The sequence below is a fragment of the Augochlora pura genome, chromosome 1 (genome assembly GCF_028453695.1).
Source record: "Augochlora pura isolate Apur16 chromosome 1, APUR_v2.2.1, whole genome shotgun sequence".
In the NCBI taxonomy this organism is placed as follows: Eukaryota; Metazoa; Arthropoda; class Insecta; order Hymenoptera; family Halictidae; genus Augochlora; species Augochlora pura.
The window spans coordinates 13,895,329-13,914,526 of NC_135772.1; the positions used below are offsets into that span (position 1 = coordinate 13,895,329).

Sequence of the window (19,198 nt, forward strand, 5' to 3'; positions counted from 1 at the left end):
TTCTTCCTTATTGAAATTTGTTGGAATTCAAATATATATGATTTACTATAAATAAACGAAGAGTTGTCTGCGTAAATAAGATCCTAATAGAGAGATTTTAATTTTTATATCTACTAACATTTCATTGTTTTATATTTGATAAATAACACGAACATTTTTTAAGTAGGACTGTAAATATAATTTGTTTAGTAATTATGTTAGCGATATCAATTGTGTATTAGAGCATCAGACGTCATTTCGAGACAGATTGGTATGAGGCTCTTACAAACGTTAAACGATCGCAATATATATTGTATATTTCCAATACCATAATTATAAGATTATTTTATACGCCGGTAGTATTAAAATAATTCTAACACCAAGTTTTACAAAATCTCAAACGATGTAGTTGGAGCAATAGAGGCAATTGTTATAACAACGTCAAAAGTGTATATATATTAATAATTATGTGAATATTGTAATAATAACTTCTATCAATGTAAATGAAATAGAAACCATAATCTGCACCAATAACTTGCATATTAGTATCTCGCGCACTGATATTTCATAAAAATATACGTAATATTCAATAAAACATTGTTCGGGTAACACGGGATACTTAAATCATAAGTAAATATGAGACGACTTTGACCATCTCTCAAACATACCCGCAATATGAGATTACGTTACTGGCACAGGGGTATCGATCCCTCGCGACACCCGTTTTATTACCAACTATTCCACGGGTAGTTATCGTAATTGATAATACTAAAGTTATGTAAAAAGAAAAACGCGTAAGGTCGACATGTGACAACTGCATGTTCACAAATCAATCTCGACAACGGATTCCACGGCTGATCGATCGGAGAAGCTTGGTCAGCTGAAGAAGTAGGCACAGTTCAACGAAAAAGCGGAATATTCGTGACAGAAGACGAGAACGCCGGTCCATTCGTAGTGCGCCTGCGTACCGGAAACTCGGTTTCCCATTGGTCAACAACACATGGTCTGATGTCAGACCACATGGTCTGTCCAATTCAATAATAACGAGATGCTGGCGAGGTAGACGCTAGCCAGTTCTCTGCGACGTGTTCGCGACGCTTGTGCCGGTTATTGATAATAGGGAACAACGGCACGTCGTCGCCTAGAAACAGTCGAACAGAGAAATCATTTTTCTTAGCCTGTAACAATTAAATACATTCCATTGTTCCTTCAGCGCAGACAGTATAGGTCGGTCGGTTGGATCCACCCTCTTTCGTTGTAGACAAATTTCATTGTGTACAACTGTCGACGCAGGATTTTCCGGTGACAAGAGGAAACTAAATTTGAATCGTTTACCAGGATTGTATCCACGTGTGAGGTGAGTCATTCGAAAATATGTTACATTTATACAAATTTGACAATCACGGATGAAGGAATTCTTACAAAAAAACATGAAGGGTATAAGTCGTATCGCGTTGTCGGCGACCGTTAGGAACGACATTGAACGTTGTAACGGATGATCTCATATTACAAGTCAATATCATAGTGTGTTTGAGTACAACTATATCATATAATCACATTATTAAGTAGTGTTGGTTTAACTGATGCTGGAAGTCTTTTATTTGCCGGAATTGATACATACATAGGTATGTTAAAATTTAATGTAGTCGAGTGATAGGAATTCTTCACTGTTACGAAGTTTTGCGTGTCTAGCACTGTAAACATTCCGTTTATCGCAGTTTGATTACTTCGCGGAAAGACACTTCTAATAGCTGTATTGCGTTGATAAAAATCGCGGTTTTCTTACTGATACGCCAGATTAATTTTTACGCTATGAGATCAGAATTGAAAAACGAGATAGACGATGTCATTTATAACAATCGGTTGTGTGAAAGTTACTTACGAAGCGAATCAGCGATTTAGTCTCAGTTCGCAATAACGGGCACAGGTAGTCCAGGTAGAGTAACTGTTCCGTTTTCTCACAATGAGAATACGACATGCACTTCCTTAGTAACATCAACGTGTCACACGAAGTAAACTTCGCTTTACAAATTTATTTTTCTCATCTACACGTTGTAAGTATGTAATCTTGGAAAACGTTTTACGTCTGACTAGTGTAAACTTTTACTACTGCGTCGCATACTCTGCATCTTCACTAACCAGCAGTGCAGTAGTGTACTTATGCTGCTTCGGACTCATAGTCGGTAAATTATCTTTTAAGGAAGGAAGGTAATTGACCACTGTCATTGCTGGATCATTGTGGACTTTTACATTATGATATAGTAAACTTCCAAACTAAATCTTGGCACGATTGTTTACAAGTACTATGTAAATTTTAAAAATATATCAAAATAAACACTTGAAAGTTAATATTATAATTAGATATTGTTGTTGCAGAATGTTTTAAATGATTATGTAACAATTTGTTTTTGATTTTCAGAAAATATTAGTTTTCTCGTTAAATAAGGTTAATATTGGTCATGCTAGAACACACAGTTAAATAATTCCTTCGTAGGTGCTTCAGTCGTCGCGAAGGTGAAGACTTGTTTAATCTCTATTAACATTTCAAGTTGAAGGACTGTTCGCATAGTTCGCACCGTAGTTTATCCGTTCAGAAAATGTTGAAGCGAAAGACCTCGTTTAAGTTAACGATTTTTGTCATCCTATCTATAGGTTGGTCATGTGTTACCTATCCGTGAAATAAATCGAATATAAATCAAAATCAATATAAAATTGCAATTAATTAATAGAAATTGAAATAAAAATATTATTAACTTACATAATTCCAAAAAAAAAATTAAATCATTATTGTTCAGAGTCTATTAATAGATTTCTTTCAACAAGCAATTTTGTCATTATGCAATATAAAAGCATTCTTTGGTACTTTCTAAGAAGAAGAATAATTTGTCTAAACTCTTATCAAACAGGATAAATTAAGGAATCATTAATATTTTACTATATTTGTTCTGAGTTACGGAATTTTGGTCACGTAGTTCCACCTACATGTGCTCATGTGTAAAATTTCGATTCGTATTATCTTCGATCTCTGCGATTTTGGTTCAGCGCGCATGTCCGTTGTGCGCCACGTGATTGACTCGTGAACCGAGCAGTGATCTGAGGCTAACGTTTTTCTCTTACCATATTTTTTTTCGGGCGGTGGAATAATTTGACGCATGGGCCTCAAATAAACGATACCGCAGACGATAAATCTGATACCTTCTACACGAAGGTTAGCCACGTGGATTACGATTAAAAGATGATATCACACTTTCTCTGCAGCCTATTACGTACTGATCGTGCGAAAAGTGGCTTCTTTCTTGCCAATTGCGTAATCGGATGTGTTAGTGGAAGGAAACCGACGACACTTGCTCGCCTCGTCACAGTATAATGTATTCAGGTCCATTGTATGCATAATGATCAACAAATTCGTATACTTGATATCGAAGTTAGAGGCCTGATTGCTGCATCCTATTTTAATATTTTATTCTTAATTTAATTGCCGATTAAACTCACATTAATTAAACAAATTGTAACGTTAAAATGTTCCATCAGAATATTAATGTTTAAGAGAAACTACAAATATAGTTGGTATAACCTGTGTTTGCATTTCTTTAAATTCTACGACTCATTCTTGCTGTCTTATTTATGTGAATTATGAGGTAAATCAGCAAAAATCTTTCTTCTTTAGCATTGGAAAGCATTAATTACTAAAGAAATTATAATCCACGTGCGTATAATATCAACCAGTCTGTCTTTTGAAGGTTGAAGTATTGTGGAAAAAGAGGTGTAGGATTTTTCTTATCTATGTATTTCCGTGTCAGTAGATCCCTTTATCGTGCGTCTTCGAAACTGCGTGAACGACAAGGAATCGACCGATTTAACGGAATCGTCGTTTCAGATAAACTTCGTGTTATATTTCAAGGCTAGCCGTGTTTACCTCTGTATCGTGAGGAACGCTCGTGGCACGCTCACTTTAAACATGATGGGCCAAAGAGTATGCTACTGATCAGCATAATTTTTCTCGTGATAATATGTGACGTCCACTTTCAATTTAAGGTATTGAAACCAGAAATAGTTCAAAATGTAATTTTAAATACTAGATATTTCATGGTCTGTAAGAAATAGATAATACGAATTTACAAGTACATGCTACCTAATTATGCGAATATTATCCTTATCAAGACATTTCTTTGAGAATTTTTAAGAGTAGCTATATTCGTTCGAGGATACATTATTCAGCTGACAGAAGTTGTCGAATTTATTAACATACGGGTTATCTAAAAATTGAAGTTTTGAAAGATCTATAGTTCTCGAATGGAAAAGAAATAATCTTACAAAAATTCAAACTTTGTACGTGGTACTCTTGAGTACTAATTCCTAACTCAAACGTTTAATATTCATTACTGAAGTCTTCAATGCCAAAGTCAAAGCGATCGTTGAAAGTTTAAACTTTGAGCAATTTGCTTAAGTAAATATAGTAACGCACTTTAGTTTTTTCATAAAAATTACAAGCAACGTGCACATGAGTAAATGAATTTTTTAAATTATTTTTATTAGAAATATTTTTGGAATTATAGTAGCCGGTAATTGTAAAAGAAGGGATCTGAAATGGAATATTTTCATCCCTTTCTATTTCCATTGTGTGAATTCATCTTGATTCTTCAACAACAAATAATTTGTTTAACAGTTTCAAAGAAAATAGAAAATTTTATTTTAAGTAGAACTAATCTACAAACTATTTAAAAGTTAATGGGACAATTTTACGCAAAAATACAAGAACATTTCTTTTGCTGCTTTTTCTGTGAATAAGAATTTAATTGCAGACTGTCATTTTCTACATAAAAAAATAAGTCGTAAACGTGCTACTAAACTTTATGTCTAAAACTTAACTTTTTATAGATTTAAGGTTATTATGTGTATGCGCCTTTTAGTCATTTCCTAAAATATATTATACACGCTTTGAATGTGCTTAGTAGCAATTCATAGATATATTTTACATTCCATTCTATAATATACATTGATACATTTGTGTTGAATCCACATACGTTATTTAAATAAAAATTAATTCGTTTTCTGTTACTACGTACCGTAAAATATAGATTAGATGATGTATATGATTATATAATATGATGTGTATGCAGTTTTCATTAATTTATGATAGAAAAGGCCAGGTGAAATTGAAAACGTTAAAAACATTAGTATTATTAAAGATGAATGTGTTATCGTTACATCTGATTTATAATGTTTGGATCAATAGAATTACCAGAAGACACGCACAATGCGACGTGCAATAACGATTTCGATCATTTCATTCATTGTCAGTAAAAAATTGTTTAGCTATTATTCACGCGTGCTACTTGAACTACGTAATGAATATGCAAACTGAAAGTCTTCGTACATACGTTACTGCGGCCACCATTTTCCGTATACGTTATGTCACCGCTTCTCAATTTACATAAACAAATTCTGTTGTGTTCAATATGGCGTGGTGAGGACTCCAATATCTTGTATCGGCTGATTAGAATGGTATAGAACTATCATCGACGAGGCCGTTGCGCTATTAACTTATGGTCGAAACAAAAACCACAGAGCCAAATATTATATTAAACCGTAAACGACATCTATTTTCTATCTTATTACTTTTTTAAAAGTTGTAACAGATTAATTGAATATTTTGGATAGTTTTTGTATAAGTAGATGTTGCATTTAGTTTTGTTGTATGTAATAATGTACGTAAAATTAATTTGCTTTTCTTAGACGAAATATAAGATGTTTCGTCGTCACGGCTGCATTCAGAATGGATCTTGTTAATTTTGCCGTGTAAGAAGGTATCGCGAAAAATGATAAAAACAGGTGTCGCATTGCTAAAAAAGTTTCGCAACACACGAGATTCGCGGTAGAGACCGAGCGATCATCTGAAATAACGTATTATAATGTGAGAAGCGTGCGGACAAAATTTTTAATGTAATTACCGATCAATTGCTCCAATAACTAATGTCAAGTGGATAAATTCGTTGATGAAAGGTTATCTCGTTGCGACATCTAAGATTCGAATTTTTTAATTTTGCAACGATTAAACGATCTCACGAGAGGAGTCGTGTCTATCAGTATCACGCGATGATGATCGCGCCACTGTCCGTGAACTTTCCTCTCGCTGTAAAAAAACCTCAAATTAAGAGATACCATTGAAACTGTCCGATGACGTTAACGGATTAGGAAAAGCTGGGCATCGTGTATTAATAAATGCTAATGTATATGTTACAATGTATCATTGATTATAGTCGGCCGATTTCTCACTATCCTTGGGTCAAACCGGTCACGGATCGTATGTTTTCTATTACGTTTTAATTTATACGTATCACCTCGGAAAGAAACGCAAATTCTTCGGATTATTCAACGAGTAGGTATATTTTTTTGTCTAATATTCAGATTCCGTTTGACGTCTGTTCTTGAGTGCAATAATTGAACATTTAGATCGTGAAACAAAGCAAAGGTGAATCGTTTTTATTTTTAAGTCGTACAAATGATTCATGTGTTACCTTTTTAAAAAAAAAAAAACCGATAACACGGAAACTAGCAGGGACAGTAATTAATTTTGCAATAAAAAATCATGTCACATGAATTATGAAAACTTTCTTTTCTTCTCTATGTGTTTTCATCTGGTTTTAGTTCAGCAAAGTTATAGTCCACAAGTACTACGGCCATTAATTAATACTTACGCTACTATATTTTACGGAAGGTCTCATAACCACTTACATACATTTATTTTGATATTACGTACACGTAATTGTTGAAAAACGATCGAATTCAAATGTCCCTGGTCTGCGTATAGATAAGAAAGAGAACGAAATTATAATTTTAATTTCACTAGACTGAATACTTACGTGTGTGTGTAGTTACGTCACCAGACTTTACTTCAAAATTGAACAGCCTGTGAACAGTAAAATATTATATCACATAATTATATTATTTAATATTTGTTATCTATTATATAAAAATAAGTCGAGTTTTCCCTCCTGACGCTATAACTCCAGAACGCACGAACCGATTTCCACGGTTTTGCATTCGTTGGAAAGGTCTCGGGCTCCGTGAGGTTTATAGCAACCAAAATTCTGGAAAAATTTCAACAGAAAAGCAGGAAAACAGGGAAAATCATTTTTCACATACAGCGCCATCTCTGATACATAGCATGTACTACAAACCAATATGGTTTATAAAACAAAAAAAATAACTTTTCTTCATCTTTTAATCCCCAAACGAAATATTACAAAAAACGAAACCATCTGGTGGCGAAACGAAGTTCGCCCGGTTTGCTAGTATCTAATATTATTATTAGGAAAAAAGTTATTTGGCTTGTATACTTTATAAATGGTATGGAAAGTTTTGATTTTACATAAAGATTATGTCTGATTACATCTACTGATTACATGATCTACTGATTACATTGTTCATCATTAATTTTTTGTTTCGCTCACCGATTCTTATTAATCTTAACCTATTTAAAGATTTAACTATCTAGTTAACTAGTCAATAAATAATGGTACAAATTTTTTTAAATCAGAGAAATAATATTTTTTCTTTACTTTGAACGTTTAGATTTGATTTTAAAAAGAAGTCAAATTATCAATTTGTTGACTGGCATCAAACGGCATCACGGCTTTTTTACATATTCTTCGAACATGTTATGTTTCGAAAAATCTACAGAATCGTTGGACGTAAATTTTACAATAAAGCAGAAATGATTCTGAAATTTTTAAATTTAATTTTTTGTCGAAAGTTAAATGTCCGATAATCTCAAACAATTTTGAGTTTCGTGTTCAGCATATTAAAAGTATCGCTTAATGGTTATTGAAAGGTAAACAAAATTGAACTGTGCTTGACAAAGTTATATGAATTACAGACAAGTTTACACCTTTTGCCTGAACCTCTGACAGTAATGGAAAGAAAACAATCATGCTGATTCATTTTTGATAGAATTCATTTGTTTCAACGAAAACGCTGATCATTTAATCGAGACGTCTCATATACTTTTCCATACGAGTAGTCTTTTATCTGAAAGCATTTCGCCAGTGTTTGGAAATTATTGACTGATTGTAATAGATGAACAATGAGGAAGTGCACAATGCAAAATTACGTACTGATTAAAATCTTACCTTAATCAAATGCTAATTAAAAATTTTATTTTATATTCATCAAATAATATTACATTTATAACTACTTATTTTTAATTGATTACATTCTTACTCATTTATTTCCTTTCTGTATCAGTTTCCTCTTATAAATAACAAATATCAAAATTTTACGTTTAATTCTACCAATGTGATGGACAGAAAAATGTTATTATTTCAGAGATTTACTATAATATTACCTGCAACAGAAAATAGATACTCGTCATGTAATCAATTGAAACTGTTAATAGATAGTGTTTAATGGCAAAATTGTAGGCATTATGACATACGAAGGGTGAGACTAACGATTCTTAAATTATTTTAATCACAATGTTTACGACTATTAGAAAAAAATTAGAGATAAAATGCCCTAAACTATAAACTATTAAACTATATTCTGTATTCACTGCATCACATAATTTTATTAATTAAGTGTCTATTATCTAAACATTTTTTCATTTATTTATATGCGAACGAAATTGTTTACTTAGAATCGTATCTTTTCCAGGTTCAGCAGACTATTTTATTTTTGATAACGGTATCCGTTGACAGCGTTAATGGAACACTTTCCGTAGCAAGAGTATCATATTAATTTCGATCAATTATAAACATGCTATCTTAGGTCAATTACATAACATCTGGTGATATTAATCAGTTTCGCTAACCGAATTGAATTGGCATTACACTTTTGAAGTAGATATGTAGTTAGGTAGGTAAATCTGGTTCAAAATGATATTTTAATTATCTCAATACTACCAGTTAACATTATATTCCTAATTAATTAATTAAATATTATTCGCTAAGCTTTATTTACTATATTCCGTTTAGGAAATATTAATCATTAAAAATATTACATTAATAGAGTAATGGAAAGACATGAAAATGTAACGATAGCATGAAACTGTTTTGTTTTGGAACAAAGATTTTTACGAATCGTGAATCGATCGTTATTGCTAACCTACTTGGCCAATTCCCTAATGATTACATTTACTGTTTTGTAAATTTTTCTCACGTTCTGATTTCTACAACGTGATATGAAAATTAGTGGCTTATAATAATGTGTTTGAGGAAGAAAAAAGTAAGGAATACATGCGCTGCGTTGCATAATCATCTTGACGTTATTTGAAAAATAATTATTGCCCACGGGAAATATCGGTAAAAAACGTTGACGCTAATGCGGCACAGGTCAGGTAGGAAAATTCTCGCACGGTAGCGTGATCGAAGAAAATCATAACCGAATTCACTTTGTACGACAGCCGGTTCAATTCAAATCGCTCAATCAGTCGAGCAGAGGAGGCAGTTGCCGTCGGTAATCTAATACAATTACCGAGACATTTAAGGAGGCTAAATGGCCGCAGTAAGCATCACACACCGTCCGGTATCTAAATAAGATTTGCAATTGTAATTAACTGAGAAAAAAAACTTTACGTGGTTTATTTATTTATTATGAAAATGCTATTTTTTTATCGTTTTAATCCGTTAATGTCAACATGAAAGATAATGTGTAAAAGAGAATTTATAGTGACTTTTAAAACTTTATTCATTTCTATAATGAGACTAGACCACCAGTTTTAAGAATGTATAGCATATGTGGATACAGAAATCGTGATAGAGAAGGAACTTTAAAAATATTTATTTGAACCTATAATCATTGTATTACAATCACCAGGGCTGGTGCTAGAAAATAGAATTTCGAAAAATAGATTTTTCAAATAGTAAATGGATTATAAATATTTTTCTTATATAGAATAACAAGTAAACATTTTTTGAAATAAAAATTACATATAAATGTTACGTAGTTAAATATATTTGAATATGCTATTTCCGTATTTAGATATAATTTTAAGGGAAGCTTAATCTCAGACTTTAATTTATGCGCGCACGTAATTTAAAATCTGATATTAACCATAACGATGCAAATATAGACAAATACTAAATTATTTCAGATATTCATTATAGAAAGAGCAATGATCATGCGCGGTGATCATCAGAATTTGGGAGAAATAGATTTTTGAAATAGTTTAATATTTCAAATATATTTAACTATGCAACATTCACATGTAATGCACGCATAAATAGAAATTCAATCTTGCCATACCAGCAAAGCGATTTATTAATATCCATACAGTAACAAATACATATGAATGTTTTCAGCTTACTGTCCACTAGGCTCCCGCGGCTGATACATTCTGCAAACACGACTGTTTAGACGAATTGTCATAACAACTTACCAGTCAAAATGCCGGCCCAATTTGAAAGCGCAAACAGCCCCATCGCTAGGGAACCAGTGAATGGTAACTCACAACTCCTCAAGGATGACATCGTCATCAGCGGTTTTTCAGGTAACGAATAATTTCTTTCCTTTGATCGCGTGAAGAAAGAAATCGAACATGGAACGTAAGATCTAACACATTCGTTATTTTTTTCAGGCCGTTTTCCAGAGTCTGATAACCCAGAGGAGTTAAAAGCAAATTTATTCGAGGGTATTGATATGATCACCGACGATGAACGTCGATGGACAGCCGGTATTTATGGTTTACCAAAAAGAACAGGAAAATTAAAGGATATCAAACACTTTGATGCCACCTTTTTTGGTGTCCACGCCAAACAAGCACATTTGATGGATCCACAACTTCGATTGCTCCTGGAAACAACGTACGAGGCCATTGTCGATGCTGGTATTAATCCACAAGAGATTAGAGGCTCGAAGACTGGCGTTTTCGTCGGTGTTTCTGCCTCCGAGACGAACGAGATGTGGACGAAAGATCCAGAAGCAATTAATGGTGCGATCTACTAAACTTTTTCTATAGCGTAAAAAAGTGCATAATTTATTAAATTATGTACATGATGAATCAGGTGATGTCGTACTATCTCGATTAGACGTGTCATTGTAAGAAAACATTAAATTACCGGAATTTGACCTTAAATGGTTACACTTGACATACAATCCTCATACAAATTCAACAATTATTTTGTTTTCATTATATATTTACTTTACTATCTATTTTCACAGGGTACGGTTTGACCGGATGCTGCAGAGCCATGTTCCCTAACAGGGTGTCTTTCGCTTTTGATTTTAATGGGCCAAGTTACGCGATAGACACAGCTTGTTCGTCGGCATTGTACGGTATGCATCAAGCAATTAGCGCGATGCGCGCAGGAGAGTGTGATGCAGCTATCGTAGCTGGGTGCAGTCTTTTGTTGAAGCCCACGTCATCTCTCGAATTTCATAGATTAAGCATGTTGTCAGCAGACGGCGCATGCAAAGCATTTGATGCCGATGGAAAGGGTTATGTCAGATCTGAGACTATCGGTGTCTTGTTTTTACAAAAGTTGAAGGACGCACGAAGAGTTTACGCCACCGTTATACATTCCAAGACTAACACAGATGGCAACAAAGTTGAGGGAATCACGTTCCCCAACGGGCAGATGCAAAATAAGATGATGCGTGAGGTATACGCGGAAGCTGGTGTGAATCCAGCAGATGTTGTGTATGTGGAAGCACACGGAACTGGCACAAAGGTCGGCGATCCTCAAGAAATCAACTCTATCGCTAATTTGTTCTGTAAAGGAAGGAAAACTCCTCTTCTCATTGGTTCAGTAAAATCGAATTTAGGTCATGCGGAACCGGCCAGTGGAATGTGTTCTATGGCGAAAATGTTAATCGCTATGGAAGCGGGAGTGATACCGGGTAATCTTCATTTCAAAAATCCAAACAAGGATATACCTGCACTGCACGATGGTAGCATTCAAGTTGTAGATAAAAATATGCCATGGAAGGGTGGTTTAGTTGCTGTAAATTCCTTCGGTTTTGGCGGAGCTAACGCACACGTACTTCTTCGTAGTAATCCGAAACCAAAGCTATCTCCAGTTTTAGATAGTAAAATACCCAAACTAATCACTGTATCTGGCCGGACAGAGGAGGCTGTACAGGTTCTTCTAGACAAAGCCAAAGAATATAAGAAGGACGATGAGTTTACTGCTCTTCTTCATGATACTTACGCGATGAACATACCTGGTCATCTTTACCGGGGTTATTCCGTATTGGGAACTGCTGGAGCTGAAGAAACCAATCAAATAAATGGTTCAGAAAAACGTCCTGTTTGGTTTGTATTTTCTGGTATGGGTTCACAATGGGCAGGCATGGGTAAGGACTTGCTTTGCATTGAACCATTCAAGCGAAGCTTGCTTCGTTGCGCCGATGCTCTGAAACCCGAAGGGATTGATCTGATGGACGTCATTCTGAATTCAACAGCCGAATCTTTTGTTGAAAATGTTGTCCACTGCTTCATATCGATAGCAGCTATTCAAGTTGCCCTTGTAGACCTCTTGGCATACTTGGGCATTCATCCAGACGGTATCATTGGGCACTCGGTCGGTGAACTGGGATGCGCATACGCTGATGGTACTTTCACACCGGAACAAACGATTTTGGCTGCCTACTGGCGAGGAAGGTCCATTCTGGATTCAAAATTGCCAGCAGGAGCTATGGCTGCTGTAGGAATTAGTTGGGAAGAGGCTAAAAAACGATGTCCACCGGATGTGTATCCAGCTTGTAACAACTCTAGTGATTCTACAACCATTTCCGGAGCACTTCCTGCTATGAAAAAGTTTGTGGAAGAATTAAAGAAGGAAGACATTTTTGTACGATTGGTAGACAGCAGTGGTGTTGCGTTCCACAGCAAATACATGGCTGCCGCTGGCCAGAATTTGCGCTCGGCTTTGGAAAGGATTATTCCTAATCCCAAACCGCGTTCTTCTAAGTGGATCTCTACGTCCATACCTGATGGAGGTTGGGACAGCCCACTAGCACAATTTAGTTCGGCAGCTTACCACGTGAACAACTTGTTGTCGCCTGTACTGTTTAAGCAAGGATTGACTCATGTACCCGAAAATGCAATTGCGATAGAAATTGCACCGCACTGTTTGTTACAGGCAATTTTACGCAGGTCGCTTGGGAAAAATGTGACCAACATTGGCTTGCATAAACGTGACCACAAGGATAATTTATTCTTTTTGCTCGAAAACTTAGGAAAATTGTACGTGGCTGGTGCACAGCCCAAGATATCTAAACTGTACCCCCCCATTAGTTATCCTGTTGGCCGTGGAACACCAATGCTGAACTCCCTGATTAAATGGGATCACTCCACTGAATGGATGGTAGCCGATTTCTGTAAGGCCGATGGTCTTTCCGGCGAAAGCGTGATTGAATTCGACCTGTCCAAGGAATCAGACGCTTACATAGCTGGGCATACGATTGACGGAAGAGTTCTTTTCCCAGCTACAGGTTACTTGGTACTCGCATGGAGAACGTACGCAAAATTACGCAACGTTGACTTCGAGAAATTGCCAGTTGTGTTTGAAAACGTAAAACTCTTGCGTGCTACTATCATGCCTAAAGAAGGATCAGTTAAATTCTTTATTAATATATTCATGGGAACCAATGAATTCGAGATCTGTGAAAATGGGTCCGTGGTAGTAACTGGGAAGATATCTGTACCGGAGAATACAGAGAAAATGCTGTTGAATCTTCCCACGCCAGATGTACGAAATGATCCTGAATTGTTGGAGTTGGATACCAAAGATGTTTACAAGGAGCTTAGATTGCGAGGATATGAATATACTGGAAAGTTCCAGGGTATAAAATCTGCTAGCAATCGCGGTGGCAATGGAAAACTTCTATGGACCAATTGGATATCATTCATGGATACCATGCTTCAGATTACCATCCTACAAAAAGATACCAGATCCTTGCATTTACCAACTCGTATACAGTATGTTGCTGTTAATCCTGTCGTCCATATGGAATTAGTGAATAATCTGAAAGAAGACGAGACTCTTCCAGTCCATTGTTACAAGAATATTGATGTTGTGAAATCTGGCGGTGTTGAAATCAGAAAGATGAAAGCATCTTTAGCCCCAAGAAGACAGCAATCTCAAATTCCTCCCAAGTATGAAAAATATACATTCATACCTTACGTTAACCCGAAACCAACGGTGGATGACCCTGAAAAGGCTAAAGTGAACGCCCTTACTGTCTTATTGCAAATTGTTCGTGAAAACTTGGCAGCATTGAAGATGAAAGCTGTGGAAGTAGCTGACGACCGTCCTGCAGATGCTCTTTTTGTAAACACTATATTGGACATTCTGTACAGCGAACCCAGTGTCACTGTAAGTAAAATTAAATATAAAAATTCAAAAATATAAGCATAAATATTCAAATATAAAATTTTTTAAATTGCATAAAAATCCATATTTGAGCTGGAAGTATTAAACTATCTCTCACGAATTATTTTCGTTCTAGGTTGACTACCAGGTCGTTGCAGCCAACACAGAACAATATGCTACCTTAAACGTGGAGAATGTAAAAGTTGTCCACAAGGATGTAAATGCCACAACCGTGGGACAAGATTTACATTTTGTTGTGGCTACGAATATATTGTCCAAAAATGCCGAATCCGCATTGAAAAATCTGACCAATAGTTTGAAGGCAGGAGGCTTCGTGCTGCTCGAAGAATCCAGTTTGGTTAATTTGAACAGCCTGAAGACCGCCAATCTGACACATGTAGCTAAACAGGTTACCCATGGAAAGTCATATATTTTACTGAAGAAAACGGAACAGTTGGCAGAACCGATGATCGTCCAAATAACAGAGAAAAATTTCCAATGGGTGGAAAATCTGAAAGCAGCCATGAAGAAAGCTGCAACGGAGCAGCAACAAATTCTTGTAGTTAATCAAGGCGAAGAGCTGTTTGGTACGTATGAAAACATACAGTAACATGTGCCCAAAGTTGTGAACTATCGTTGACAAAATATTGTATGTAATAACATTATTTACATTATTCAGGTATGGTTGGACTTATGAATTGCATTCGCCGTGAGGAAGGTGGTACTAACGTGCGATATGTGTTTGTCCAAGACAAAACAGCACAAAAGTTCAATATCAAAGACAAATTCTATGCCGAGCAATTGAATAAACAATTGATGGCCAATGTATTGAAAGGAGGAAATTGGGGAAGCTATCGTCACTTAATCTTAGATCAGCAAACGGGAGCATCGTCTCTTCAAGTTGAACATGCATATATCAACGCTTTGTACAGAGGCGATTTGAGTAGTTTGCGATGGATTGAAAGTCCTTTGAGTTATTACCAGCCGGAGAAATCCGTAGGAACAGAGCTTTTCCATGTTTACTACGCTCCATTAAACTTCAGAGATGTGATGTTAGCCACTGGAAAGTTGCCACCTGATGCTCTACCCGGCAACTTAGCTAATCAAGATTGTATATTGGGTCTTGAATTCTCTGGACGTAATTCAAAGGGTGAACGAGTTATGGCAATGGTACCTGCACGCGGTTTAGCAACCACTGTAGTAGCGGACTCTGGATTTTCATGGATTGTACCCAGCAAATGGACTCTGGAACAAGCTTCAACAATTCCAGTAGCTTACGCCACCAGTTATTACGCTTTGTTTGTTCGCGGAGGTCTGAAACGTGGCGAAAGCGTCCTCATTCACGCTGGTAGCGGTGGTGTTGGTCAGGCTAGTATTTCCATAGCTCTACATGCAGGTTGCAAGGTGTTTACTACTGTTGGTACGCCTGAAAAGCGACAGTTCTTGAAGGACATGTTCCCGCAATTGACTGATAGAAACATTGGCAATTCTCGAGATACTAGTTTCGAGCAATTAATATTAAACGAGACAAATGGTCGTGGTGTGGATGTAGTGCTCAATTCGTTGGCTGAGGAAAAGTTGCAGGCGAGTATCAGGTGTCTCGCAGAGGGTGGGCGATTCCTTGAGATTGGAAAATTCGATTTGTCCAATGATGCACCTTTAGGAATGTCGTTGTTCTTGAAGAACACCGCTTTCCACGGAATATTATTGGATGCCATCTGTGAAATTGATGGTCCCGAGAGAAAGGAAGTAGTCAGACTTGTAAAAGAAGGTATGGAAAATGGTGCTGTTCGTCCGTTACCAGCAACTGTTTTCTCAGAACAACAAATTGAACAGTCGTTCAGGTTTATGGCTACTGGTAAACACATAGGAAAAGTTGTGTTGAAAATTCGCGAAGAAGAGAAGGAGAAGGTTGTACCGCACCCAGCACCAAAAATTGTAGCAGCCATTCCACGCACATATATGAATCCAAACAAGTCTTACATACTGGTTGGCGGTCTTGGTGGATTCGGTGCAGAACTCGCTGAATGGATGATCAACCGCGGCGCGAAAAACTTAGTATTGACATCTCGATCTGGTATACGCAATGGTTTCCAGTCTCTGTGTGTTCGACGTTGGCGCGAATCTGGCGTGAATGTTTCAATCTCAACGGCTGACGCGACCACGATGGCCGGAGCAAAGAAGCTCATTGAAGATAGCAGCAAAATCGCCCCCGTTGGTGGTATATTCAATTTGGCGGCTGTTCTAGTCGACAACGTGCTCGAGAACCTCGACGAGAAAGATTTCGATAAAGTCGCGGCACCCAAAGTTTCTGCTACCAAATGTTTGGATGCAGTATCACGGAAGTTGTGTTCTCTGCTAGACTATTTCGTCGTCTTTTCCTCCGTTTCGTGTGGCAGGGGTAACATTGGCCAGACGAATTATGGTCTTGCAAACTCTGCCATGGAGAGAATAATAGAACAGAGACAGGCGAGCGGTCTTCCTGGTCTTGCTATTCAGTGGGGAGCTATTGGAGATGTGGGATTAATTTTAGGTATATTCATTTTCATTTTTTATACTTTGTACTCAGCGGCACATAAAGTACTGCGGTATTTTTGCATTAAGTTAGACCTGCTTGTGACATATTTCTTTACGTTTGGCCTCTTTTCTAGACTCTGTTGGTGGCGGTAACGATACGGAAATTGGTGGTACTATGCCGCAGCGTATTGGAAGTTGTTTAGAAACCATGGACGTCTTCCTACAGCAACCCCATCCTGTTCTGGCATCTATGTGCGTAGCGGATCAACGTAAGAGTCAAGACACCAGCAACAAAGTCAGCATTGTTCAGGCGGTTGCCAATATCTTGGGTATCAAAAAATTGGAAAGCATTAATTACACTGTTACTCTGGCCGATCTTGGAATGGATTCTTTAATGGGAACAGAAATCAAACAATCGTTAGAAAGAAACTACGATCTAGTTTTATCCGCACAGGATATTCGTAACTTGACGTTCGATAAATTGAGATCATTCGAGAGCGGAGCGGTTGACGTTGCAGATGAGGCACAAGGGGACGATGAAGAAACGCACTTCCTATACCATGCTGATAGTACATATATTATCCCTATGGAATCCATTGTTCAACTGAAAACGAAGGGTTCGAAAGGAACACCTTTATTCTTTGTTCACGCTATCGAGGGATTGATCGATCCTCTGAAGGGCGTGGCTAGTGAATTGAATCGCCCTGCTTGGGGCTTCCAATGCGTTCAAGATACTCCGTTGGAAACCATGGGCAAACTAGCAGAATTTTATATTCAGGAAATGAAGAAAATCCAGAAAAAGGGACCATATCATATTGTAGGCTATTCATTTGGAGCTTGTGTCGCCTTCGAAATGGCTCTGCAGTTGGAAGTTGCTGGTGAAAAAGTAGTCTTAACGCTACTAGACGGATCACCAGAATTCGTTAGATTGCATTGCGTTGAAATTGGAAAACATGCAAGTGCCTCAAAAACAGACATCATTGAGGACAATTGCAGGAAAACTTTGTCGTTCTTCATTAAACAGTTTAATGAAAAGATCCGTTTCATTGAGGTAACGTATTTCTGTCCCTTTATATTATGTGCTACCAGTTATTAATATTACCTTTGCCAACTACTGTGATTTATGCTATATTATTGGTTTTGATTTCTGCAGGCATATAATATTTTGAAGGAAACACCTGATGACCAAGTGTTCGACAAAATGGTAGAGACGATAAATAACAAAGACTTGAACAAGGAAGAATTAATATGTGCTGGTATGTTGTTCCACAAAAAGCTGCAGGCAGCTTACTACTATGTCCCACATTGTAAATTTAACGGAGACATCACGTTAATACGAATTCAAGAGAATTTTATTCATTTGAAGAAGGATTATGGTCTATCAGAGGTAATTGTTACGTCTAAATATTTACTAAATTTTAATTCGCGGCAAACATTAATCATAAAATCGGGAACATGAATAGAAACTGATCTTCTTAATTAAATGTATATAGATTTGTAACAAAGAGGTACACATCGAAGAATTGCCTGGAAACCACAGAACCTTGTTGACGGGAGATAACGGCAAGGAAATAGCAAAGATGCTAGAAACGTAAACTTACATCTACTTATATGAAAACATCGGAGAGTTGAGGAACTCGCGAATCTTTATCAGTTTCGTATAGATAAGTTGTAGAAAGTATCAATGTACAATAATATTGATAAAGCTCATCTTACAACTTAATTATTAATATTTAATAACTCTTAGATATTCTGTGTAAAGTTCCTTTTGTACAAATGTTTTTCCCTTGAGGTTTCCACTCGCATTGTTCATTCATCACTCGCATTAATTTATACACCGAATTTCTATGACAACAAGATTACTTTAGCGGTACCTTTTTTGTTTCATTTGTAATATTTGTCAGGTAGTACGAACGGGTATTACTATAATTATTTAACGGATTATAAGTATAAATATTTAAGTACCTTTAAGGTCCATAGATTTTTATAATGGTTACTAGTGGACAAGTTACCATTGTTTAGACCTATGGCATATATACATACATATATATATATATATATATATATGTTCCATTTTGCATTAACAAATGACATTTCATAATTAGATCTCTGGGAATCCATGACATTTTTAAACAATAAAAATATGTACAACTAGTAAAAAATTTTACAGAGGAAACTAATGATAATTTTCATAAGCGTTCATAATAGCTTTTTTCATTAGTAACAATAAGTTTACTAAGTTAAAGATTGTAAATTTTTCCAGCTATTCTGATTGTCATTGAACATATGTAATCTGCACTTGTTATATGTTACATCTTTCCTTGTATTATATTAATAAGCAAATAAAGAGCATTAAGTAAATTGAGTTTTTTTCTATTATTTTAGAA

General features: G+C 36.2%; 1 protein-coding gene across 1 annotated transcript; it reads left to right on the forward strand.

The window, feature by feature from the left end:
- Positions 1–1,042: 1,042 nt before the first annotated feature.
- Fasn1 (Fatty acid synthase 1) lies at positions 1,043–19,176 on the forward strand. Its single transcript, XM_078185333.1, has 9 exons — positions 1,043–1,336; positions 10,281–10,468; positions 10,556–10,909; positions 11,140–14,297; positions 14,431–14,881; positions 14,974–16,827; positions 16,946–17,862; positions 17,965–18,198; positions 18,305–19,176. The coding sequence occupies exons 2-9, from the start codon at positions 10,366–10,368 to the stop codon at positions 18,404–18,406; spliced, it is 7,173 nt and encodes a 2,390-aa protein (XP_078041459.1). The 5' UTR covers positions 1,043–1,336; positions 10,281–10,365; the 3' UTR covers positions 18,407–19,176.
- Positions 19,177–19,198: the final 22 nt, after the last annotated feature.